We start from the raw sequence: 27,314 nt of genomic DNA, 5'->3' as shown, positions 1-27,314 counted from the left end.
ATGCATTTTACGATGATTTGGTTTTTAATATGATTAACTGTGTTAATTATTTTCCTAATTTTGGAGCATTCTTGCATACTTGTTATAAATCTAGCTAGGTCATAATGAACTATTTCTTCAGTGAAGTGCTTTAGTCTGCTTAAAATTTTTGAATTAATATTCATTCATGACATGGTCCAGCATTTCTCCTTTCCTTTATTCATTCTACCATCTAAATAACAAAGTAGAAATTCTGAAAATTAAAGAAATGATTAACCAGTCTGAAACTAGAGACTGTTAACTGTTATTAATTTACTTTGGGGGGGGGGGGGGGAGAAATGGATAAAATAGCGAGACAGTTAACCTGATTTGAAAAGATTTTTAAAAAATTAAATTTTATCAGAAATGAAAAGTAACTTACAAGAATTAAAGAAACAAAATACGTTGTTAGAAATTATTTTTGGTGGGGTGAATATAGCTTAAAAGAAATGTGAAATATGCAAATTTAGAGATGTTTCCACTCCAAATATTCATATGTACTTTTTGTGCCTGACTTGTGGTAGAGTCTTCTGAGTTAGTATTGGTCTGATCATCCACAGCTGGAGACGTTGTACCTTCACCCCAACGTAGTAATATCATTTTGTTCCTCTTCAAGCCCAGAGGGCAAAAGCCATAGTCTTCATTTTATGCACTGGTATTATACAGTAATGATTTCTCTCTTTTTTTTCCTTGAAGGAAACAAATTGTGCAATTACATTTTGTTTTGTGAACATTTGTTTTGTGAACAATTTGTTTTATTGCTTGGTCCTGGAGTCTTTCTACAGCTTTCTCACTTGTATTCAGACTTTAGAGAAGAGATTACATTTATCATGATTGATCCTATGTGAATATGAAACTGAGTAATATATGAAATATAAAATTGAATACTGTTCAAGGTTGAAAATCTGCTACCTCCCACAATATAGACCCCATGTTTGTCTTATTATTTTTGTCTTCTTCTTAGACCATAAAAATGGAATAAAATGATCCATGGACCATCTGTCCTTTTACCTTTTTTCTATGAATCTTGAAATATTAAGGTTCTAGGAAGATATTTCTTATCATTCTATTATCATAGAAACAGTTAAACCCCACATATATTCTTTCAGTTGTACAAATTGGAATTTATGATTTTATGAATTTCTAATCACAAATCTATTTGATTACATCCAGATTTGATCATTTTTTTTATTTTATAAGCATTCATCTTTTGGTCCTCAGAGAATTTTGGTGAACTATATACAGATCATACCAAATGAATTATAATTCTTTTTTAAAAATGATATACTATGATCAAACTCTTCCATTGAGAGTATAGTCTTGCTCTGATACCTCATTATCACACAAGGCAGCTAGGTGATGCAGTGGATAGAGCACCAGCTCAGGAGTCAGGAGGACCTGAATTCAAATCTCACCTCAGATACTTGACACTCACTAGCTGTGTGACCTTGGGCAAGTCACTTAACCCCAATTGCCTCATCCTGGGTCATCTCCAGTCATCCTGATGAATATCTGGTCAATGGATTCAGATGGTTCTGGAGGAGAAGTGAGCCTGGTGACATACACAGCCCTCCCTCACTCAAAACAAAGTCAAGTGCAAGTCATGCCATTATTTCTCTGATGGCATGGTCTTCTTTGGCAACGAAGGAAGAACATACACACATTATCACACCGAGGCAGCTCTGGATTCTCAAAGACTATGGCAATAGAATGCAAAGTGTGCCATATCCTACCAAGTGATTAAGACTTTTGAGTATGGTCCCAGTAACGGTCTGTATGTCTGTTGCATGCAGATTGGTTTAGATCAGGGGTGGGGAACCTGCAGCCTTGAGGCTACATGTGGCCTTCTAGGTCCTCAAGTGTGGCCCTTTGACTGAATCCAAACTTCATAGAACAAATTACCTTACTAAAAGGATTTCCTTTGAAAAACCTGGACTCAGTCAAAAGGCCACACCCAAGGATGTAGAAGGTGGCAGTTTCCCCACCTGTGGTTTACATTATTTTCTCGTCACAAGAATATTTACTATCAAAGCATAAATATTTTCAAGCACAGCAATTTATCAAGGTTTAATTAATGAGATGTAATGATTAGTAGTCAGTACTTCAGTAAATGAATGATCTCATTATTATAATCCATTCCACCAATGCAGATTGCAAACCACCTAACTTTTCTTATACTGTGTAATTTGTATCCTTGTATTTCCATAGATCCATAGATGAGCCAACCAGCCATGCTGGAGGTGACCTCTTCTTTTATTGTTTGTTTTGTTTTTAATATTTCATAGATACCACTTCAATACATGGGTTTTGCTATCTGTCATACTTTAGAATAAAGGTAGTGACTTGATGTGTCATTTTATTGGTGTCAGGATGGCCTGAATGAAAAAATCCCTTTTATCAATTCAGTTGGTACCTTCTGTACATCTAATCATCTTCAAGAAGTTGAAAAGTGTCAAATATGGCCTATATTACTGAGAGGTTAAGTGATTTTTCCAGGTTCACGCAGCTAATAAGTTTTAGAAGTGAGACTTGAACTTGGATCTTCCTGATTCCAAGACTGGAATTTTCCAAGGCTCTGTCTCTGTCACTAAAATTGACATATGTCCCTTTTTAGTCTTTTGCCTCTCTGCTAGATAGTAAACTCCATGAGGGCAAGAATAGTCTTTTGTATCCCCAGCCCTTAGAATAGTGCCTGACACATAGTAGGTACTTGATAAATATTTGAATGATTGTAACATGTCATTGTTGGTGAATAGAAACTGAAACCAAGCCAACCAAAAAAACCTATGAAAAAAACAATTCATTTTATTAAATTTTTCAAGGCTTCCAATGCTTCTGAGTCATAGGAATTTTGCATTATTTATTTATTTGTTTGTTTGTTTATTTATCATTCTACAGGCCCCACGTTCAGAAGCTCACACCATTCTAGGTTCTCTTGTTTGTTTTCCCAACATTTACCCGAAAATTCCATTACTTCAGTCAGTTCCTGAAATTGATGGAGTTGTCACTGGATCTGAAGACATCAAAGTAAATTAAAATATTAACTCCCTTTCCTAAATTTACTAAAGTCCTTTGATATACATAATTAGATATAGTGTCATGTTTTCATATTATTACAAATTGACTCAGAAAAGGGGAGAGTTTTTAAAATAAAGTAAAACTTTTAAAACTGAAATGTTTTCATGACACTTTTAAGGCTGATATTTTGTTGAGTTTTAAGCAGTGATTGCTAGTTAAACTTGAAGATGTTTTTTCTAAGTAATTTTTGTTTTTTAGTCCTTTTGATCATGACTGTTACACTTTCTCTTAAACATCTCTAATTGGATGCTCTGGCATCACCAGTCAAACAAATCAATAACATAATTGACTGAGGATATACATGTATGTGTGTGTATATATATATATATATATATACACACACACACACACACACACACACGTATGTATGTATTCACCTTTTTATTTTTGAAGAAAATTTCAAAAATAAAAATTGTTTTAAATATATGAAAGGCAAATTGTTTTTGGGCATTGAAGAGAAAGCTTTTTTCTTACTTTTAAAAATACCTTTCTCTTTAAATAAATGCTACAGAAACTTTGGTTAAATATAATTCTTCCTATATTAATTCTTCCTCATCTAGTGGGAAAATCAGTATTTCTCACCTAAATTTTATTATGGTTTAAATTTGTTCACACATTTACATCCCTACATACTTTTTTACTCTCCCATTTATTAAGACCATGCTTAAACTCATGTAGTGAGGTCATTTTTTTCCACTTTGAGTCCTTCATGCATTCTTTCTAAAATTCCCAATGTTCTAGTAGCTAGTGGTTGCCTGGAAAATAATCAGTTGTGTATGATTTAAAACAAAATAAATCCTTTGATGCAAAACTTTTGTTTCTTTTAATTTTGTGTTTTTAGCATTACCTCATAAATATTTTATTGAAGAATGCAACAGATGAGCCATGTGAAGGTGCAAGGTAAATGTCGAATAGAAGGTAAACTATTTTAGACTTTTAAGATAGAAAATTAGCGTGTAAACAATTTAATGTGAAATAACGTTTGCCTAAAACAAGTTCATTTAAATATAGTCAAGAATATTTTAAGAAACTTTTTTTTTAAGATGACACATTTGGCCTGTAACATTGCTTTGATAATAAATCAGATAAGTTAAATTTTAAAATTTTGTGTCTAAAAATATTTAATATCCTTTTGGAAATTATATCTTTATTATCTTGTTGCATGTCCTATTTTTTAAAACAATTGACAAAAAAGAAAATAATTTAATCTTTTCCTTTTCCAATAAGAATGATTTTTTTAAAAAGTGTTTCCATCATTATCTTGTTGATTAAATGTATTAAAAAAACTTTAACTTAATGTGAAAACTGTCAACTGTAAGGTAATACGTTGTCTTCATTAATAAAAGATAAAGAAAGAAAGTGATATTTCTAAAAATTTCATTTACATATAATTGGAAGAGACAACAACACTGGAATAATCTACTTAAGCATTGTGACTAACATTTATTGGTATGACATGAGAACATTTCTTTGTTAGACAACCTTTTTTGCCTAGAGGATATAATAACAAGAGTAATGGAAATGTGCCTTTAATTGTAGAGATAAGAAACACAAAATAAGTAAGTAAATAAATAAAAAGTCCTAACTGATCAAAATGTAGCCACAAAGCAGTAGATGAATCTTACTTTAATTGATAGTCTAAAAAGATTAAATTCATAAAATGATTACTGAATATACCCAATGGAAGAATTTTCCTCAACATCAGTGGTTTGGGATTTGTGTAGACTATTAAATGCAAAGATTGGCAAGAATGATGAAATTGGAAAGATAGAATAACTTGCTGCCAAAAGACTTAACCTCATAATCCTTATTCAATATATATTTCTTTTCACATCTTTGTGGAAAGCGTGAAACAAAGAGGATTGGATTTAAAATAAATATTTAAATAGTCTAAAATTCTAGGGAAAACTTTTTGTTAAATTACGACAATTTGGATTTTGTTGGATCTGTTATTTAATTGGTATAGAAAATTTTTGGTCAGAAAACTTCCTGACATTCGCAGTTTGGCAGAGCTTCATTTCAAGTCTTAAGGGCCATTGATCCAGTAAATATCAGAGGCAGGCCTTGAATTCAGGTCATCCCAGCTCTCAGGGTGGCTCTTTATCTACTGTAACATCCTGTCTCAGATGATTAGATGGTGAAAGCAATGTTTGTATTGATATTGGAATGAATACTCTCTGTTGAAGAATTTAAAACTGTGTAAGTAAAAATAAAAGATATTTCAGAATATTTTTTACATAAACTTGCAGAAGGACAGCAGTTCTATGAAAAGCTGAAGAGGTTTCTAAATGATGCAGTTCTACTGGATTGAACAATTTGAGTGTGAATTGAAATAAATTAAAGACATTTTTATGAAAAATTTAAAGAAAGTTTCCAGAAAATAAGATTTAAAAGCAATAGTTAATAAAAATTATAAGAAAGAGTTCTATGAAAATGATTTATGAAATAAGGTGTGAAGTAGAGAAAAAATTTACTGGGTAACATATAGAAGGAAAAGTTCAGGGTTACAAGTACAATACAAACCTCTTATAGTACTATAGTTGGGACTGGATTGACGCTAGCTTTGTAAGCTGTTTGGATCATGTTATGTTTTTAAGTTTACACTGTACTTGTATTTGGAGAATGTATTACAAAGAGTTTCTCTGCTATGCTGGTAATTTTTAAAGTTATGGCTTATTAAGCCACTAAGTCAAGATTAAAAAAAAAAGATTTGAGATGGATTTTGTAGATAATCAAGAAATTTTTAAAGGACAAGGTTGCTTGAAAGAAAAGCTTTCATATATCTTGTGTCTTTTTAAAAGTAATAACCTTCTAAAATGTACTTTAAATCTTATTTTCATTAAAATTACAGTCTAAAGAGAATATAGTATTTTAATGTTTGTGAAGATTTTATAAATTAAATCAAAACTTCTAAAAAAGAAGCTTTTAAGACTTTTAAAAGAAATTATATCTGAATTAAATTTTCTGTCATACATATCAAAATATATTGAACATGTTTCTGTTAAAATATTTTAATTGTATGTTATGAATATTAACTGAGAAGATGCCATTCATTTTCACTAAATATTTACATGGTACAAGGAGCCATATTTTATATCCATCTTGGAAATCAGCCTAAAAAGACTACTTTCTTTCTGTTTTTATTTTATATATTTTGCAAGATTTTTAAGGAATTTTTTCCTTTTTTTTTAAAGATGTATTTCTATATGCTGCCTCGGACTTTGGATATGTGAAGAGCTTTTTCAGTGTACAAACCATCCAAAAGTAAAAGCTGCAATCAATGTTATAGGTGTAACTTTAAAGGTATTCATTCATGATTTTAACATAAGATTAAAATGTTTTCTACATATTAAAAATGCACTTGAAATTTGAATTGGGTCTATTTTTTTCCTACTAAGTGCCCAATAGATTGTTTATTTTTCACTGTTTTCATACTTCCCCCTACAGTCTATAAAACATAGCACATAAGGTAACTAAACTGGCACTAATAATTGCCCTCTGATTCTTTCATCCACTATTTCCCCAGCAGGTAAAGCTCATTTATTAGCAATGGTGTGGGCACTGAGAATTCCTAGCTCCTAGATCAGCACTTGGGAAATAGAGGTTAAAAGAAAAGAGACCACAGAAATTTTTTTTATGTGTAGATCATTTATGAGCATAATTTAGATTGTCTTGCTGAGATTAGCTATATGCACATATCTTCTCATTTTGTGGGATTTCATAATTCTTGCTCAGTTTATTATAGTATTGGAACTAAAAAAAAATCATAGAATAGTAGTCTTATGTCTGATGCTGATGTGGTCTAGAAGCCACTTCACATTTGTTAAGTAAGGATTGTCAGTAGAGCAGAATTTTCTTTTTCTTTTTTTTTCTTTTTGGTATGTGGTGGGGAGGCGGAGTTAGGTGGGATAGTCTCTTGCTGCTTAAGAATTGGAGAAGCTCGTTGAAGATAATGAATTTGGATTATCACTAACAAAACCTTGGTTTTGAAATTATCTTATTGCAATTCAATTCAACAAACATTTATTAAACACCTACTTCAGATTTGTGGTAAACCCTTGAGGGGCTTGCATTCTGTCGAGAGAGTAAAATCTGCAGCTATTAAGTAGACATAAAATACGTACAAAATAATACAGAGAACCTCCAGAAAGGGTAAGCACTAACTCTGGGAGAGTGAGAAAAGACTCTGCTTGTTGGAGGCGACACCTGGACTACACTCTAAAGGATACCAGGTAGGATATCTTTGAGGAGTGGGTCCAGCCCAGAGGTTAGGGGTTAGAATGACACACGTATGCATGGTGTAGCTTTACAATCCCACTTGATCTGAACTAGAAGTACAACAGTGAAAGAGATAGAAAGTAAAGCTGGAGAGGCAAGTGGAAGCCAGATTGTGAAGAGATTTAAAAAGTAAGCCCACAAAGTAGTGTTCTGTATCTTTTCAAGCATAGTTATTGAAAAGTTATATGTTGGACTATGAGAATTAGAATTCATTTGTGAAATAACTAACTTTAAAATCATTGTCACTTAAATAAAATTTAGTAGTAGTATGTCTCTGTTTTGTTCAAGAAACATTAAGTACCTTCTGTGTGTATTCTGTATTCAAGTAGTCTTTGGCTGGTCTCATGGAACGCACATTCTTTTTCCTAATAAAGAATATATCTCCTTTTATTTTGTATCTTTAAAATATTTTATTAATTAATATTGAATTACTGGGTTAACAGACTTGACATTCAGAAAAATTATGTCTTACGTAATTTTTACATGTTTTACATAAAAATTTGTCTCAGTATTGTATGTTTTGCAGGTGCATTAAAAGCTTTGGATATTTGATTTTTATTGACAAATAATTTTGTTCTCTTCATCTTCTTTAGTCACCGTCAATGACATTTTTAAAATATGGGCTTTTTCTTCTTCACCAAGTAGCTAAAACTTTTGAGACTCAAGCATTCATAAAATAGATGCTTTATAATTCCCTCATTCTTATACAGTTAAAAGATTATCCATGAAAGCAGTTATAATTAGAAGAGAAATTTGGGACTGTGCTCAAATAACATACCCTTTGGCATAGTAATACCACTCCTAGGCCTCTATCACAAGGAAGTCAAAGGATGATGAAAGGACCATTTGTGCCAACATATCTGTAGTAGCTCTTTTTGTAGTAGCAAAGAATTCAGAACTACAGGGTTTCAATCACTGGTAGAATGGCTGAACAAATTATGATGTATGAGTGTTAAAGGGTACTATTGGGCCATAAGAAATGATGACAGAGGTAATTTCAGTGACACTTGGGAAGATGTATGTGAACTGATGTGGTTAAGTGAGCAGAACCAGGAGAAAAAGTTATGCAATAACAGCGACATTATTAAAAGCAAATAACTTTGAGAATTAAAAACTAAAAACTGAACAACACAGTGACTGTCAGTAATTCCAGAGGATTAATGATGAAGTGTTTATTTGCTTGACTGCTCATATTTAAAGAGTTTCATTTTTTTCTTTTTTTCTATTTTCTAATAAATGGTGAGTTGGGAGGGATAGAACATTAACTCCTGTTCATTAAACAAATTAATTAAAAATAACTGGTGAAAAATAACATCATGTAAATGAATCCAGCTTGGGTCCTCTAGCCTTGTCTTGAATGGTCATAGGGTGAAGAGGGTTTTGGATGATATTAGTGTCCTGTTTGGTCTTCCCCAAATAGACCAAAACTTCTGTCAGAGTTCTAAACTTACTTAGTAAAAGTGAGATCTCTGAGTTTAAAGAAAAACAGTGGCTTTATGGATCGCCAATATCCCTAAGACCTACTGTAGCCAGCATTTACATAGCTGAGAGAATCCAAGATATTCCAGAACCCCCAGTTCCCTTACCATCACAATGAAAAAAATGAAAGAAAGTTATGACTTCATGGGGAATGAGGTGTGTGTGTGCGTGTCTCCACGTGTGTCCACGCAGAAGCATGAGCATGGGAGTGGGGATGTAATTCAGATCACAGAACTGAGATCCTGAGGTTTGTGTTTGCAGTTCCAAGCCTTCTCCTTACTAGCTGTGTAACTTTTGACAACTTATCTCAACTCTCCCAATTTTGTCATTCATAAAATGGAGACAATGAGGTGGGTTTTTTTTTCCTCATTTATTTCAGTTGCATCTGTATTAGACTAATATGAGAACAGGACTGACCTAACTTAAAGTGCTTATCAAAATGTAAGCTTTTTGGGGAGGAGGACAGTTGGAAGTGAAGTATGTTATTCTACCAAGAATCAAAAAACATTTATTAATTACCTACCAGCTAGTCTGTGAGGTGCTAGGAATTCAAATATAAAAGTGAGACAATACGTACCCTTAGTGAACTTAAATTTTACCATGGGGGATTCTGTCTGTCCATCTGTCCATCCATCCATCCATCCCTCCATCCATCCATCTATATATATTACAAAATAAATAATGATCAGATGTGGGGGACTAGGAACTGGGGGTCAGGAATCTGAAAAAGGCCTCTAGAAGAGGATGGCACTTGAGTTTCCAAGAGGTAATGAGGACGGAAAGTATTCTAGGCTATATGGGAAAGCCTGGAAAGACATGGTAGTAGGAGATAGAATACTATGGAAGGGAAAACAATTTGGCTACTTTGGTTGGAATGTAGGATTGTGTAGGAAAGTAATATTTGATCAGACTTGGACAATAGAAAACCAGTCTGTCAGTAAGCATTTATTAATCACCTACTATGTGCCAGGTTCTGTGGTAAACATTGTAGGTACAAAGAAAAGCACAAAATAATCTCTGCTCTTAAGGTGTTAAAAAAAAAAAAAACTATGTACAAATAAAATGTATACAGGATAAATTAGAAATAATCAACAAAGGAAAGGCACAAAATTTAAGGAGGCATTAGGAAAAGCTTTCTGCAAAAGGCTGCATTTTAGGTGGAACTTGAAGGAAGTCAAGAGATGGACATAAAAAGGAAGAGAATTTCAGGAATAAGGGAAAGTTAGTGAAAATGCCCAAAATCTAGAGATTATGGAGCATTTTGTGTATGAAACTGTATTTTGATTGAAGAGTACTTGGTAGGGTATAAGATATGAGAAGAATGGAAGGGTGTGGGAGGGAGCAGGTTATGAAGGGCTTTGAATACAACAGAGAATTTTGGAATAGGGGAGCAATGTGATCGGATCTGAAGTTTTAGGAATATCCATTTTGCAGCTGTGTGGAGTATGGCTTAGAAAAGCCAACTAGTGGATGCAGAAGAGAAGCCCATTAGCAGGTATTGCAGTAGTCCATAGTAGAAGTAATATGGACCTGGACAAGTATTGTGGTATGGGTATAGAATAGGGGATGAGAGCAAGATGTTAAAGGGTTGGAACTGGCAAGACTTTTCAGTGGAATGGATATGAGATATAAGTGATTGTGAAGAGTTTGTGATAATTCTTAGATTACAAACCTGGGTGACAGGAAGGATGGTCTTACACCAGAAAATAGATATGTGAGGGGAGGTGGTAAATTTAGGGGAAAAAATAAGAATTTCTGTTTTGGACATACTGAATCTGAGATTCCTGTGGGACATGGGAGATATTGAGCAAGCGTTTGGAAATGTGAGACTGAAATTGAGGAGACGAAGGGTTCCTTATGTTTGGAAATAGATATATACGCTTCTTCTAGAAAGCCCTGGCTATATTTTGGCACAAATACTTAAACCCAAGGCAGTATAAATATCACTTAAAGTATTGTAACATTGAAATCATGTTTTCTGGTTGTTGTTATTGTTGTTTTTTAATCTAATGAAATTAGTGGGTATGACTTGCAGTATAACTTATCAAGGATCAATGTATACATTCAGATTTGAATTATAGGGATAATACATTTCATAATTTTTTTCTAGAGTCAGTTTGACTTTGTAATATTGCTTCATTAAGCCTAAATTTAAAACTATACGTTTTTGGATAAGGCATTTGAGTTTTACAGTTAATTTCCTTTAAAAAATTAAAGAAAAATTTATGTTACCAAAATTTTCTCCAGTATATTTTCCCCTACCCTCTCTAAAAGAGCCATTGCATATAAGAAACATTTAAAAGAAAAAAAATTGTGAACTGATACACTGAAAAAAATCTAAAATATGTGAAGTGTACCACACCTGTGGGCCTATTACTTCTACAAAGGAATGAATTGGGAATTTCTTCTCTTATCTCTTCCTTGGAGCCACACTTATTCTTTGTAATTTGGCAACATTCACTTTTGGTTGTTTTGTTTTGTTTTTCTCTTTACGTCGATGGAGTCATTGTACATATTGAATTTTTGTCTCTACTTATTTGATTGTCTATTTAAGTCCATGCTTCTCTGTTTTTATCACAGTCATCGTTGCTTACAGCCCAGTTATTATATTCTATTACATTTATGGACCTCAATTTATTTTGCCTGTCTTCAGTCCGTGGGCTTCTATTTTGTTTCTAATTCTTTTTTCTCACGAAGAGTGCTGCTGTAAATATATTGGTGTGTATGAGAACTATGCAGTTGAATTTTTATATGAGATTAATATTTACTTGTAATTAGAGCAAGAGTTCTTAATCTGGGGTGCATGGCATTTTTCTTAATTTAACTAAATTTCAACCTAAAGGGTTGCGTTTGTGATCCTACTTATCTTATTTATGCATTAAAAAATATTCTGAGAAGTGATCCATAAGCTTCATCAGATTATTCAAGGGGAGTATGACACAGAAAAGGTTACGAATCCTGGCATTAGAGGATACTATGTATATTTTTATATGGGCTGTGATACTACATTAATCTAATTTTAGCATTTGAGGTTGGGACATATACATAGTAAAAAGTCAAAATATGTCCAATATCTTTATTTTATGGGCAAACAAATTAATATAAGTGTTGGAAAAGAAAAAACTTATTCCTTCTATGACAGAAAATATTAAGATATTAAATAAATAAATGTTTGATATTCCATAATATTAAATATTCAATTTAATAATTTTTATTTTAATTTAATAATAAATATTATAAATAAAATCTTAAATGTCTTAAGAAGTAAAAATATTCTCACTAACAGTATATTTACATTTGTGTGTGTGTTCAATTATGTGATACTGATTTTAGTATTTGTTTTCTTTTATAGTTTCCTAATAAGATAGTGGCTCAAGTAGCTTGTGATATCCTTCAGTTGCTCGTGTCCTATTGGGAAAAGCTGCAGAAGTATGACAACTCTCTGCCACGGAAAATTACTGAAGTAGGTCTACTTTTTGCAGTGTTAAAATATAACTATTTACTTTTTATATTATTTATTGTATTACTCAAGGTGTACAAACTGATGGGGAGTAAAGGATCAAATAATTTTCACAGTTGGAAGGACATCATGCCTGGCCCAGTCTAATCTGGGTTGAGCAAGAAAAACAATTCCCTTTATAACATCTATCAATAGTGGTCATCCATACTTCTCCTGAAGACTTTGAAAGAGGGAGTCTGATGTCTCCTGGGACACCCTTTCCTCTATTTTATAGCATAAGTCAGTCAACACACACACATCTATACACATACATACATATATATGTGTGTGTATATATATATATATATATATATATATATATATATATATATATGTGTGGAAAATGTATAAATAAATATAAAATAATTAAAATTCATTAGGTTCTAACAAAATTTAATTCTGATTAATAATGAAGGAAATGGTCAGTGGCAGAAGGCAGTTCTTGTCCTAGTAAAATTTAAAAGACACAACTGAAACAAATATATCTTTGTAAATACATCTTTTTACTCTCTGAAAGCAGTTTAGATAATGCCAGTAAAGAATAAGCAGCTGTTTGGATGCCTCTACTTGAGAAGATGCCTTATTATCCAAAAGATGTAAATTTTCATTTTTTTCTTGATTACTCCTTGGAAAAAAATTCCTGCTATAAATTTGATTACTTCATTTTAATAGGATTAATTGAGAAATACAGATTTTTCAATGGAAAGGACCTCAGCAGCTATATAGTCCAACCCATTCTTGACAAATAATTTTCTCTACCAACATACAAAAGTGGTCATGCAACTTTGGTTGATGGCTTCTAATGCTCTTAAGAGAGCCCATTTCACTTTTGCATAGCTGTAATTATTAGCAAGATTTTCTTTATATCTGCCTACATGTGCCTTTTCACACCTTTGCCCATTGCATCTAGTTCTGCCCTCTGTGACCCAGCAAAACAAGTGTAATCACTGTTCCAGGTGATAAATCTTAAAATACTTACATAATTATCATGCTCCCTCAGATCTTTAACTTTTCTCATTAAACATTTCCTTACGCCCTTCACTCTTGACTTCCCTCCTCTGAGCACTCCCCAATTAAGAATGTTTTGCCTAAAATGTGATGCCCAGAATTCAACCCAATACTCCAGATTCTTTCTGACAAGGACAGATTAGAGAAGAGTTAAGTACCTCTTTATCCCTTGAAGTGGTACAATACAGTTTAATATTACATTAACTTTCGTGTCTCTTATCACATTGTTGAATCAGTTTTAGTTTATGCTATAGTACACCTTTCATGTTTTTCAGGCAAACTTTTACCTAAACTTGTTTCCCCTTATCTTGTTCATATGCCATTGATTTTTATAAAAATCCAATTGAAAGACTATATTTATCTCAATTAAATTTTACTTTGTTCAGTTTGGCCAGATACCTACCAAGATCTTCTTAGATCCTGTAACTCAGTGTGGTAGCTATCATTCGCAGCTGTTTTTTGTCTGCCTTTACTCAAATCACTGACAAAAATATTAAAACTCCATGGTGACATTAATAGTCAGTACAGTACTTTAGTGACTACTAGCTACATTCAAGTACATTACTGACTTCTAGCTACATTCCAGGGTGCTTAAACTTCATAAATATCCTCTAGCCCAAGTACCCATTCCAATTAGGTACCTGGTAGCTAACAGAAACTCCAGAATTTGTTGGTTCCTGATAATTACTACATGATGCAATGTACTAAGAAGATTCAGTATGTGTGGAAATACTATTCCAAGACATCTTGTTCTGGTTTTCTGTCAGTGTGGGAATGTATGATAAAAGAAGAGAAAAGAGGACTGAGGGCTGGACTCTTGGAAAATTACATATACTCTCTTATCTGAGACAAGTTTCAATCAGTTTACTCTTCTTTGAGCATGTCGAGGGTTGGAAGCCAAAAGGAAGCTGTGGCTTAAAGAGTGAGTTGCCTTGAGTATGAAAAAGCAAAATATTACGTTCTGGTGATAATTTTTCAAGAGAAATAACAGATAGAAGAAAAGATATTTTCATGCTATTGTATGTAACTTTTTTCATTAGTGTTATAAATTTGGAGGCAGAAGTTAATCCATTTAGCACAATGGATTACTGCCTTTGCTGTGCTATCCTACAAATTTTCTTTTGTTAATTTGTCTTTAAAGAAATGGAGTAGCACTGAAGTTGACTGACTGAACATGGATCTACATTCTACATATGCCATGTTACCAATTCTTATGTGTATACGCATTCCCTAAATTCCCTCCTTGCTTGTATAACTTTCTTCCAGTGGAAATGTTTGGCAGCAGTTTAAGCAATTAGGTTTTATTGTAAGTCTGTCTTTTCACCTTTAATTCTAAATTGTCGCTCTGGTTTGCAGATCCTTGTGGCCACAATTGCATTTCTTTTACCAAGTGCTGAGTACTCTTCAATAGAAATGGATAAAAAGGTAGGTGGTGCTAATATATCTATAAAAGATGTTCAACAGCCAGATGCAAACGCATCATTATTTATGCTGAAGTGTGACAAGAAATGTGTCATGAATAATTACCTGTTTCTTCCTCCAGTTTATTGTTTCTCTTTTACTCTGCTTATTGGATTGGTGCATGGCATTGCCCATGAAAACCCTGATGCATCAAGTGTCTACTGTTCTGGAAGATCAGCATTCATCTAGAGCCCCCTTGCTAGATTACATTTATAGGGTGAGTTGTTGATGTTCTCCGACTCCTCTCGTTGCTCTCCCTGACAAAACAGAGTCTCCCCTTGCTGGAATGTTCTCCCTCCTCTAGAGCCCAATCGCTCCTAATTCTAGCTCTCTTCCTCTGTGGGTTATTTCTGATTTATCCTGTGTAGAGCTTATTTGTACATAATTGTTTACATGTTGTCTTCTCCGTTAGACTGTGAGCTCCTGGAGGTCAAGGACTGTGTTTTTGTATCCCCAGGGTTCAGCAAAGTGTCTGGCTTATACTAGACACTTAATAAATGTTTATTGACTGACTGGCTATTGAAAGGCTCATTTTAGTTCAAGTGTTTGAAGGACAAGAAAAAGAATATTGAAATGATTGCTTACCTAAATGTTTGAAAATTAAATCAGAAAGAGATTAAATTAGAATTTCATTAATCCCCTGTGTTCCTGTGGTTATAATGCACATAAACTTACATCTTTGATATAAACTAAATTACCTAAATAAAGTGATATTTTACATTGCTTTAAGTAAACAAGCATTTGTTAAACTTATGTACAAGGCACTGTCTAAGCACTCAATTGTTATTTCTCTAAAATAATATTTTGCTTGTAAATATAGCTTTAATGACGCGACTGATTACTTTTTTGGGTAGAATTGACCTTGATGCCAGTTTACTTTTATTGGATAGATTTTCTTTCATTTTAACTAATAATAATGACTTTTCAATGATAGTAAATGAATTACATATGCTAATAAGCATTGCTTTAACAGCATTACACCGCCTTCTTGGCTGTACTTTACCTATTGCTATTCTTATGATTTTAATTAGTTACACAATTCTCTATCCAAACTCTCCAAAGAATATGGGCAGCACATCATCAACCTTATGATGAGGAACTGTTAGATGTGAATATCTTAATTTCTGTTTTTAAATTTAAAATGTTTCTTTTAAAGTGTTATTTATCTTTATTAAAACTTTATGAAAAAATAAGTTTATTTAGGCTATTTTTTGATTGTAGAATTTAAAAAAAGAACTGTCAAAACTATCCTATCTATTCCTACCCAGTACTCAAAATGATTTTGTGTATGTGGTGTTTTCATGGTTATACATGTACAAAAGCACAAAGAAGAGAATACCTTTAATTGTTCCCAATTTTCTGAATAATACTTGATGTTTAGAACATTTAATCATATGTTGATAAGAAGATTAATCCATTTTTCTATTTTAGATTAGACTCTTTTTAGTTTATGCCCCTTTTTTTGGTGTCATCAAATTTGAACATACTGGCTCACAATGGATATCATTATGTTTCCTGGACTGTAACTGAACTAGAAAGGCTTATGGTCTTCTCTTTATCTCCTTTAGTTTAGCTTTGATAATGCAACTCCATCTCCATTCTGTAGTACACATGTACCACATAGCTGTTCCTTCTTAGTATTCACATTCTGCTCTTATTGACATCTTGTAGGCAAAAACTTAGGAATCTTTTTACTCAAGAATGTGTTTTTGGTGCCACAGAAGGATAACTCGTCATTCAGTTTTGTTTTCCTTCATTCTAGCTGTATTTGTCACAAGATAATTTCACAAGGTTAAAATTAGGCCTAATTGTTATAGGGTAGGTTGTTACCTGATGACCTTTTAATTTGTTGTTGTTGTTTTTTTTTTTTTTTTATCACATTTGTAATTCCACTTTCTGTTATGTTCTTACAGGTTTTGCACTGTTGCGTTTCTGGCTCAAGCACATACACCCAACAAAGCCACTACACATTGACTCTGGCTGACCTTTCGTCTTCTGATTATGATCCTTTTTTGCCTCTGGCAAATGTCCGGAATTCTGAGCCTGTGCAGTACCATTCCTCCACAGAGCTGGGGAACCTGCTCACTGTTGCTGAAGGTGAGGATTTACCACGTTATCAGTTGTGAGGGGAGAGATTAGCAAAAGCTGTGGCTTCTCTTTTTACTGTTTCTCTACATCAAAACTGGAAAAAATCTTACTGTTTCTTATTTCTACCAGTGTTGCAAGGAGTTAGGGAATGTATTTATCAATACAGAGGAGAGCTTGTGAGTACTTGATTTTGCTTTTCCTCAGTCTAGCTGCCTTCTGCATCTAGACAATGGCACATGTTACCTTTTGTGTTTCTTCCCCTTTGATTTTTCAGTCTTTCCCATCTACCACTATATTTTTTAATCCATCCATACTATGTAGGAGAGGGATAGTAACTAGACCTGGGATTTCACTGTTATGAGGAACTCCTTGTTAATAACTCCCTCTCCCAATATAGGTTGGCACCTTCTTTGCAACTTAGTCTTACAGAACTGCTTAGAGCACTGAGAATTTAATTGATTTGCCTAGAGTCACACAGCCGGTATGTGTCAGAGGAAGGACTTGAATTCATTTTTTCCTGACTCCAAATCTGGCTTTTTATCCACTGAAACATGCCCTTCATAGGGGATAGAAAGTATTTAATTGGAGACATAAAAATAACTTTGATTTAGTAAGCATGTATTAAGCAGCAACCACTAGGCCAAGGTAGAGATACAAATACAAGCAAAGCAGCCTCTTCTCTCAAGGAGCTTATTTTCTACACATTGAAAAGAACATACACCCAGGTAAGAAATAATACATGCAAAATAATTCATGTGAAGGAGGGTAATAAGAGTAGGAGTATTTGGAAGTATGTCAAGCAAACTGTTTTAGAGATGACATTTGAGCCGAGCTTTGAGTGGAGAGAGGGATTCTAAGAGGTAGTAGTGGATGAAAATGAGAATTCTGTGGTGCAGAAGGGGGATATGGTATTGAGTACATGGACAAACAATTTTTGAATATAGTGTGTGAGGGGAAATAAGAAGTACTTTGGCTAGAAAAATTGTAGCCAGATTATAAAGGACTTTAAGTGTCAAATGGTAGTTTTTATTTTGAAGGTTGGGAGCCATTCAGGAAACTGCTTAAGCAGAAAAGGGACATGGTCAGCTCTGTGTTATAGAAATAATACTTTGGCATTGCTGTTATTAATTTGGCAAACTATTAATTTGGCAGGTATGTAGATTAGGGAGAAGACACTGGTGGCAGGGACACTAATTAGGAGGCTACTGCAATAGTCTCAGCAAGTCCTGTATCTAGGATAATGTTCATGTGAGTGGAGAAATGGAAAAGGATGCAAGAACAATGAATTCAATGTGGAGATTTGATTTGCATTGATGAATATCTTTTTCCTCCTTAGCAAAAATTGCCATCATTGTGTGGTCTTCGAAACTCAAGCTTATGAACCTCAGTGAAAGAAGCAAGAATTTCCCTTTAAACCCAGCCTAACTCAATTTTTCCTCAAAATATTTATCTGCCCTTTAATTTATGTAGTTAAAATTTACCCAGTCACTAAATATAGTGTTATAAATAATCACATTTGTACAGTCCAGTGAAAAAAATTACTTAATACTTTCAGGGACCACCCTGAAATTTGATCTTTTAAAACCAGAATAAGCAATCCTAATGGGCCTAAGCCAGGTCAGTAAAAGGTGCTCCCTCACATATAGCTTCCTTAGTCTGTAATATGCCTCTGACTTAGAAATGAGCACTTATTCTATATTTAACTATTTTGTATCTAATCTCTTCTGCATCTCCTTGTTTAGCTCTTCTCTCTGTTCCCTCTCCCTTTGGTTTTTTTTTTTTTTGAGCTGTATTCCATCAGTCTGCCTTCATTCCTCACTCCCCCACTTATGCATTCTCTCATGTGTTCTCAATAGGATCAGTATGGTGTTCTCTTTCCCCTGTGGCAGAACGCATGGTACTTGATCTGTGGGTGCTGAAACAGAGCTTCCCTTCTGGTTTTTCACTTTCTTTCCCTCTCATTCAGTCTTCTTCACCCATCACCACCAGTACCACTACAGATAAATGCAGTTGGATATCAGCTGGCCCAAACAGTATCTTGTGATTTTTCTCCTCCTGCCCCCATTAGAATCTGGGGAAAGCTACGTTCTCTTAAGATCCAGTGACACTGGCCTCTTTTCTCTTCTTGGCATAAGACATTCCATCTCCTGACTCCAGGCATTTTCACCATCTATTTCCCATGCCTGGAATTTTTTCCCACCTTGACTCTGCCTCCTGGTTTCCCTGTTTTCCTTCAATTCTCAGCTAAAATGCTACATTCTGTAAGAAGCCTTTATTAATTCTTCTTAATACTAGTGCCTTTACTCTGAAATTACCCAATTTTCCCTGTAGTACATAGTTATGTACATGTTGTTTTACCCATCAAAATGTGAATTTCTCAAGGGCAGGGAATGACTTTTGCCTTTTTTTTTTAATCCCCAGTTCTTAACATAGTGTCTGGCATATAATAATCATTCAATAAATACTTCTGAGTGACTGAAATTACCTCCAATTTCTAGGAATTCTAGTCTCTCAAAATTTCATATAAATGCTAACCATAATTATCAAACTTCAAGTAACTCCCCACTATTATCTTTTTTTAAATTTTCTTTTGAAACATTTTTTTAACTAAGAAGAATCACTTTTTTCCTGTCTCCCATTCCACCATTCAAAAAAAAAAAAGAGGACAAAGACAAAACTTTTGTAATGTGCGTAGAGAAATCAAATTCCCTTATTGGTCATATCCCATTTTAAAACTCTTTCCTTGCAAACATTCCTGAGCAGCAAAAATTACAAGCATCTTCAGTGAGCAAATGAAACAAGTGAGCCACCAAGCAATGACTTTACCAAATGTCTATATCTAGTGAGTGTTGTACCCAGGATGTAGAACCAGGCTTTCTGATTTATAATGTAAAGACCTCATAATTTAATCAGATGATCGCTATATTTTTTTCATAGTTGTATATACTTTAACCATGTCTAGTACCTAGGACAATGACTAACATATAGTACTTACTTGACTTCTCTGGTTAATTCCCAATGATTTTCCATTCTCAGACTAATCAAGGAAAGCAGGGATTATGACTTAGTTAAAAATGGAGTTTTTTGTAGCACCTGACATCATCTACTATGTAGTAGGCATGATCACCCTCTACTTTCTTGTTCATTGTCAGTGCTCTTTTCTGGACCTACCCTATATTATTATCTGTAAATTATTTTTCCCATCTTGTTAGCATTGTGATTTGTAATGTTTTCTTTCCATTTATACAATTTTATGAGATCTGTCTTTAATTTGTCCTTTGGTTTGACATTGTTACCTGGCAGATCTTAGTGACATTTGAAAACCAGGAGATATTTGTCTTAACACAGTTTTTTGATATTAGAAAGAATTTTTGCCTTAGAATTTTTAAAAAATCTTTTCACTGTTAGCCTAGCTGAACAGAAAAGCTAGAAACGTCAAAACCTGGTGTTGTACACAGATACTTCTTGCTGAGTGGGTACATTCTGTTAAAAGCTGAGAGATAAAAATAGATATGAGATAGTTTTTTTTTTTCATTTTATGTAGTACAAAATGTTTCTTATGTTTGGTGTTTGTTAATCTCAATTCTCTCTCTCGGCCTCTCACCACAGCTATTTCCAGCTTTTTTTAAAATGCAACAACTTATTTGTGATCTGTTATTTTGACACACTTAAGGAACATTAATTATCACTTGTTTAAATGATTACTGTACAGTCAATAAATATTTCTTAAGCACCTCTATTTACCAGGCATTGTGCTGTGTGATGAAGATAGAAAAAAAGGCACAAGATAGTCCCTGCTCCCGAGGATCTTATAGACATTAAAAGAACGGTATAAGCAAAATATATACAGGGTGAACTGCATAATATGAACAGAGGGAAGAACACTAGCATTAAGGAATATCAGGAAAGCTTCTTGTACAAGATGGGATGTTAGGACTTGAATGAAACCAGGAGGCAGAAAGGCAGAGAGTGTTCCAACCTGGGGTTGAGGGAAAGAACAGCCAGTAAAAATTGCCAGATTCTGGAGGTAGATTGTCTTGTTTGAGGAACAACAAAGAGGCTAGGGCCACTGTATCACAGAATGTGTTGGGGAGAGTAAGGTGTAAGAAGACTGGAAGGGGAAGAGGGGCTCTGGTTGTTGAGGGCTTAAATGCCAAACAGAGAACAGTAATAAAATAACTTAGAGTAGGAATAAAATGCTCATCTCTAAAAGAATTTTGTTTACTGACTTTAGCAATAGGTCTTACTACAGTTATAGTATTTCAGTACTCCCTCAATGCTTGAAATGTTGAATTAGGTCCTCCTATTTCTATGTTGTAATTTTTTTTCAAATTTTAAATTAATAGTAGCTCTTTGAAAATAAGCTTTAAAACTCAAAACTTTGAATAAAAATATTTTTAAAAAGAAAATAGGCTTTAAATAAATGCCATTTCCCAGTTGATAAATGGTCAAAGGATATGAACAGGTAGTTTTCAGAAGAAATCAAAGCTGTCTATACTCATATGAAAAAATGCTCTAAATCACCAATGATTAGAGAAATGCCATTTAAAACAGCTCTGAAGTACCACCTCACATCAGTCAGAAATGACAAATGCTGGAGAAAATGAGGGAAAATAGGCTCACCAGTGCAACTCTTGGTAGAGTTGTGAACTGGTCTAGACATTTTGGAGAAAAATTTGTAATTATGCTCAATGGACTAAAACTTGTATAACCCTTTGACCCAGCAATACCACTACTAGATCTGTACCCCAAAGAGATCAAAGAGAAAGGGTCCATATTTACAAAAATATTTATAGTAGTTCTTTTTGTCATAGTAAAGTATTGAAAATTGAGTAATCAATTTCCATCAATTGGGAAATGGCCGAGCAAGATGTGACATATGATTGTGATAGAGTACTATAGTGCTGTAAGCAGTGATGAGGGAGATAGTTTCAGAAAAGCATGGCAAGGCCTATATAAACTGACGCAAAGTGAAGTGAGAACCGGAAGATCGTTGGCACAGTAACAACAATGTTGTAATGATGATCACCTGTGAAAGACTTAGTTGCTGTGATCTATACTGTGGTCTAAGAGAATTCCAAAGGACTCTTGATCAAAAAAATGCTACCCACTTCCAGAGAAAGAACTGATGAACTCTGAATGCAAATTGAAATATAATTTTCTCATTTCTTCTTTCCTTCCCTCCTTTTGCTAGTATGGAAATATGCTTGATTTCCCATGTATGATATATTGTTTGCCTTCTTAGCGAGTAGAAGTGAGGAGAGAGGGAGGGAGAGAATCTGGTGCTCAAAATGTAAAAAGAAAAGAATGTTAAAAATAAAGGAAAATAGGCTTTGTTATTGGGGAATGAAATTTAACTTAATTTGTTATTATTTTTTTTATTTAATTAATGAAAATAACTATGGAAACTTGGGACAGGTCTCTTTAGTTCCAGATTTTTCCTAAAATGGTTTTTAGTTTTCTCCTTAATAATTTCTCTCTGTCATATAACTAAATGGCAGTCAATTTAGCTGATATATGGCGGGAAGAGTAATGATAAATTCACCAGTCTTTCTTCTGCCTCTACTGCAGCAGTCAAAGCAAAGTGTTAATGTTAGGTTCTCCAGTCTTATCTCAAATGACTATCTTCATCCTAAACTTGCCGCCCTTTCCAGTTTCCTCTTTTTTATTGTTGTTGTTGGTATTTTGAGATACCCGGACTCTCAAAGCCTTACAGTAATATTTCATTCCTCTCTCTATCACCATCTTTCTTCAGTCAGTTGTTGAGCTTTGTTGCTTTTACTGCCGTCTGTTTCCACTCCCACCACCTAAATTAAGGCTTCAGTAGATGTTGCTCAGACTAGAGTGTCAGCCTTCTACCTGCTCTCCCCTCACTACGAATTGCCCCTCACAACATTGCCAGAGTAATTTTCCTAATGCAGTTTCTGACCCTTCCAGCATTTCCCCTGTTCAGTCAACTTGGGTAATTGCCATGGCCTAGACATTAAAAGAAAACTTTTTAGCCTACTGTTCAAGTCTCTCTGTGGTCTGTCTTCATCCTGGAAAGGATTCCAGCTTTCTTTGGCTGTTTTCCATTCCCTCTTTGACTCAGTCTACCTCTGCTACTAGCCATCACTTGTTCTTGTTTGGTTTTCTCTTTCTCTGGGCTTTTATACTGGTCATTCTTACAGTGGACTGTTCCCTAAGCATTTCTACTTCTTGTAATCCTTCATTTCCTTCAAAGCCATAGCTCAGAGGTATGTTCCTCTTTCAGAAAGAACTGATACTTCACTCCTCAGTTCTTCATCCCTCACTGTCCTCCTTTAATCCTATGTATATTCTAATTTATAATTGTTTGTGTAATTTCTCTTTCCCCTTTACTTTGTTGTTGACTCCTTGATGGCAAGAACTGTTTCATTTTTTAAGTCTTTTCATTCCTAGCACTTAACAGAGTACCGAACAAAGATTTTCCTTCATACATTTTCATTAAATTTAACTGAAAGATACAAGTAACTGAAGGATTTTTTTTAACCTCTTTGGGTAACTAATATTTAAAACAATGTCTTTTTTTTCATAATGGGCTCTAAATAAGTGTTGATAATGAACTAGCTTTTTCTTGGTTTGCCTAGAAACTTAGCTGCCATTTATAATAGTGTTTCAAGTTTCAAATACAAATAGCCTTTTTATAGGTTGGGGACTGCCTGGACAATCAGAAGTGCAGGTTTGACATCTCTTTTAAAAACAATCCATGAGAGAATAGAAAGTAGGCCTGCCAAAGTTTAAAGAAAAAGCTACAAACAAAATTTGAAATATGTTGGTGTTGATTTTAATGATAGGTTTCTGCCATCTCTGATCATTCTTTATTTATTTTTATAGAAAAACGGAGGAGGAGTTTGGAATTAATACCTCTGACTGCCCGTATGGTGATGACACATCTAGTAAACCACTTGAGTCACTATCCACTGAGTGGGGGCCCTGCTGTTCTTCACAGCCTTGTTAGTGAAAATCATGACAATGCATATTTTGAGTCACCTGAGCTCTCTTCTGAAGTCTTCAGAAGTCCAAACCTACAGTTGTTTGTATTTAATGACAATACCCTTATGTCTTACCTTCAGATTCCTGCAGAAAGAACAGAAGGGAGGCCCTCAGGTGCCCTTTCTGATGTCAGGCTTATTGTGAGAGATATCTCTGGAAAGTATTCTTGGGATAGCAAAATATTATATGGACCTTTGGAAGGCTGCTTTGCACAGAACAAGAGGAATAATTCATTTGTGATTTCAGACAGTAGACAGCAGACATTTGAACCAGAGAAAGATTTTTCTCAAATTGAAGAAGTAGATGATGTCCTTGACAAATTACTTGAAAATATTGGCAATGCAAGTCCTGAATGCCTTTTGCCATCCCAGCTAAACCTAAATGCTCCTTCACCACCCCCATTTGGAATGAGTCATTATCAAGAAAAAGAGATCATCCAAGCAATTTTGTATCAGAATGCCCAAGAAGAGGAATATGTACATAGGTGCAGGTCTGATGTTACACTGAAAGTTCCCCATCAAGAACAGCCCGTTCCTTCTGAGCCACAAGGTCCATTTTATTTCTGTAGATTACTGCTGAATGACTTAGGAATGAATTCTTGGGACAGAAGGTATGATCCCACTGTTTCATTTTATTTTATTTAACATTAGTCTATTTCTTTTTATTGTAACAATTTTAATTTGAGATTTTTCTTTAATTATTTTTCACATTTTGGATTTATTTCAATAGCCACAAGAAAGGTATGAGTGTTTTTACTAACTTTAAAATATTAGCAAAATAAAGTGTGCAATCCCAATTCTTGGGTTTAATTCCAGCCAGTGAGATGAAAACATCTAGCTTTCTATTTGTTCAACGTGATTGCAGTTTTCTTTAATTTTGGAAGTTACATAAGTTGGATTAAGTTGTTCATTTTTGTACTGTTGACATTTCATCTAGATCTCAAGAAGTTACTTTCAGTGTTAGCATTTTTTGCAACTATGGCTTATTGAGATTTTATGGAAAGAGCATTGAGTTTGAGATGATCTATGTTTGAGTCCTTATTCCACAATTTGCCAGCTGTCATTCAGTCTTTATGTTAAGCAAATCACTTAACATCTCTGAGCACTGGCTTCCTCATATCTAAAGTAGGCATATGATTATTTATACCATCTACTTTGCCCAGGTCACAGAATTTTGAAATTGGAACAAGACTTCGAAGGCCATTCAGTAAATCTCCTACATAAAGCAAGGAAACAAGGGGATGTTCTACCTTACCAAAGAAGACTTAGAGGAAAGTCTTCATTTATTTAAAAGACTTCTACATGGAAAAGTTTGGGTTTATGTAAGATAGGTACAGGTAGATTTATGTAGAATTAAGACCAGTAGATAAAAGTTACAAGGAGTCAAGGTCTACTTCACAGGGAGAGTATTCTAATATTCTGTTCAAATGAAAGAAGGTAGATGGCCTCTTGTTTGCCATCTTGTTGACAGAATTGAGCAGGTCATATCTGGTGTGATGGAAAGAACATTAGATCTGGAGACAAGAATCTTGGCTCTGTTATTTACTACCCATGTGATCATGGGCAGATCACTTGATTTTCCTTGATCCTCTGTTCACTTATCTGGTCAGTACAGTAACTTCACAAGGTTGTTGGAAAGAAAGCACTTTGAAAATTTAAATGTGCTGTCATTATCATCACCATCAACCTTATCTAACCAAAAATGATTGTGTCTGAATTATTGTTACTATACAATCTCTTATTAAAAGATCTTTAGAGGTCCTCACGTGGGAATCTCTTCCATCTTTTCCGCTAGTTCATTTCTCATGCTTAGAGCTTACTACCTCAGAAGACAATTTTTTGAACACTTGAATTGTTAAAAATTTCCTCCTTATCCACAAGCAAAATCAGACACTCTATAACTTCTGTCCATTGGTCCCAGTTCTGCTCTGTAGGGGTAGAAAAAAGAAAATTACCTTGTTATATAATGATTTATTTTTTTCTGAGTGATCCCACTTCTACTACCCTTACTGATTCATTTTTATAGCGTTCAGAAACCATCAATTCCAGAATTTTGCCAACCAAGCTATTGATAATAATGATGATGATATCCTCATAGTTAGCAAAACATTTTGCAAGTATTATCTCATTTGATTGTTATGAAAGCGTTGGGAAGGTAGGCACTTTTTATTTTAACCTCAGTTGGAAGCTCAGGAACCCAAGGCACAGAGAGATTAAATGACTTGCCCAGGGTTACGCAACTAACTAAATATCTGAGGTAAAATTGAAACTTAAATCTTCCTGACTCCAAATCTAGCATGCCATCTGTTATTCACGTAGTTAATGTTGAAACTATGTTAAAAAATGAATCCCATCTTTTTAAAAACAGAAACCTTTTTTTATCAGATAATTCAGTTTATCTATATATGTGCATGCCCACCCTTCAGGCTTCTAGCATCCCTACCATTCCCCAAAAACTTTTCAGAAATTCAAAGACAAGTACAATGATTACATCCGCAAGTCTTTGGTGAAATGGAAAAAAAAATAGCTTTGGCATTAAAGGACTTTGGTTCAAATCTCAGTTCTGTTTACTTAGCAAGTCACTTCATATCTCTAGGTAAAAGCCATATAAAATGACAGGTTTGGATGAGATGATGTCTATGGTTTCTACCAGCAGTTAACCTGATCCAGTGTACATGGAATCATAATTTTAGAATGATAGTCTAGTCCAGTTTTCTCTTTATTTTGGAGGAAACCAAGTTTAAGAAAAGGATTAAATGACATCCTCAAAGATCATATAACTAATTAGTCCTTGGAGTTTGGAGAACAATTAGGATTAAGTGATTTGCCCAGAGTCACATAACTAGTAAGTATTTGAGGATGGATCTGAATTCAAGTCTGTTTGACTTCAGGGCTGGTGCCCTATCCTCTGTGCCACTTCACTGCCCACCATACAGCTAATTAGTGATAGAGTCAGGAGAAGAAAGTCTTTTGGTTTCTTGTTCTTTGTTCTTTCTATTACACCACATTGACTTAAGATTCCTTTTCCTACCTTTCTCCCCCTTTCCTGGGTCCTGATCCCCATGACTCAGATGGCTGATCTGTATCCTGGATCTGGTTGTCTTGACTGCTTTACTTTTGGACCTATATATTCTAGCATGTATGCTTTGATTTCAACTTGCCTTTCAGTTTCTGATCATTTCCTGACACTTACCTGGATAATCCCACCTCAGACTGCTCACGTGGTTTCAGACTACTAGTTTACCCAGTTTTAGAGCCAGTTACAGAGCACAGACCAACTGTGCTCTGACCTCAGTAACCTTTCCTGGTTCACTCCATGCTCTGCTTTCCCATTTGTGTCTTCTCTCTTTGTATTTCTTACGTACTAATTTCTGCGTCTCTTGTGCAGTCTC

General features: G+C 34.3%; 1 protein-coding gene across 7 annotated transcripts in view; it reads left to right on the top strand.

Moving 5' to 3' along the window:
• RALGAPA2 (Ral GTPase activating protein catalytic subunit alpha 2) overlaps positions 1–27,314 on the top strand; it is a 428,361-nt gene that overhangs the window by 215,738 nt on the left and 185,309 nt on the right. For 6 of the 7 annotated variants that reach the window (XM_072634579.1, XM_072634576.1, XM_072634581.1 and 3 more), the window contains 8 exons: positions 2,917–3,045; positions 3,938–3,996; positions 6,291–6,399; positions 12,206–12,316; positions 14,717–14,785; positions 14,904–15,038; positions 16,735–16,918; positions 23,765–24,533. In XM_072634579.1, coding sequence (XP_072490680.1) covers positions 2,917–3,045; positions 3,938–3,996; positions 6,291–6,399; positions 12,206–12,316; positions 14,717–14,785; positions 14,904–15,038; positions 16,735–16,918; positions 23,765–24,533 — 1,565 coding nt within the window. The remainder of the gene's footprint in view (positions 1–2,916; positions 3,046–3,937; positions 3,997–6,290; positions 6,400–12,205; positions 12,317–14,716; positions 14,786–14,903; positions 15,039–16,734; positions 16,919–23,764; positions 24,534–27,314) is intronic. The other variant, XM_072634577.1, reaches the window with a different exon arrangement.

Source organism: Notamacropus eugenii, chromosome 1 (genome assembly GCF_028372415.1).
Source record: "Notamacropus eugenii isolate mMacEug1 chromosome 1, mMacEug1.pri_v2, whole genome shotgun sequence".
Taxonomy (NCBI): Eukaryota; Metazoa; Chordata; class Mammalia; order Diprotodontia; family Macropodidae; genus Notamacropus; species Notamacropus eugenii.
The sequence above is the reverse complement of the archived record's forward strand: the minus strand, read 5'-3'. Positions and strand labels throughout refer to the sequence as shown.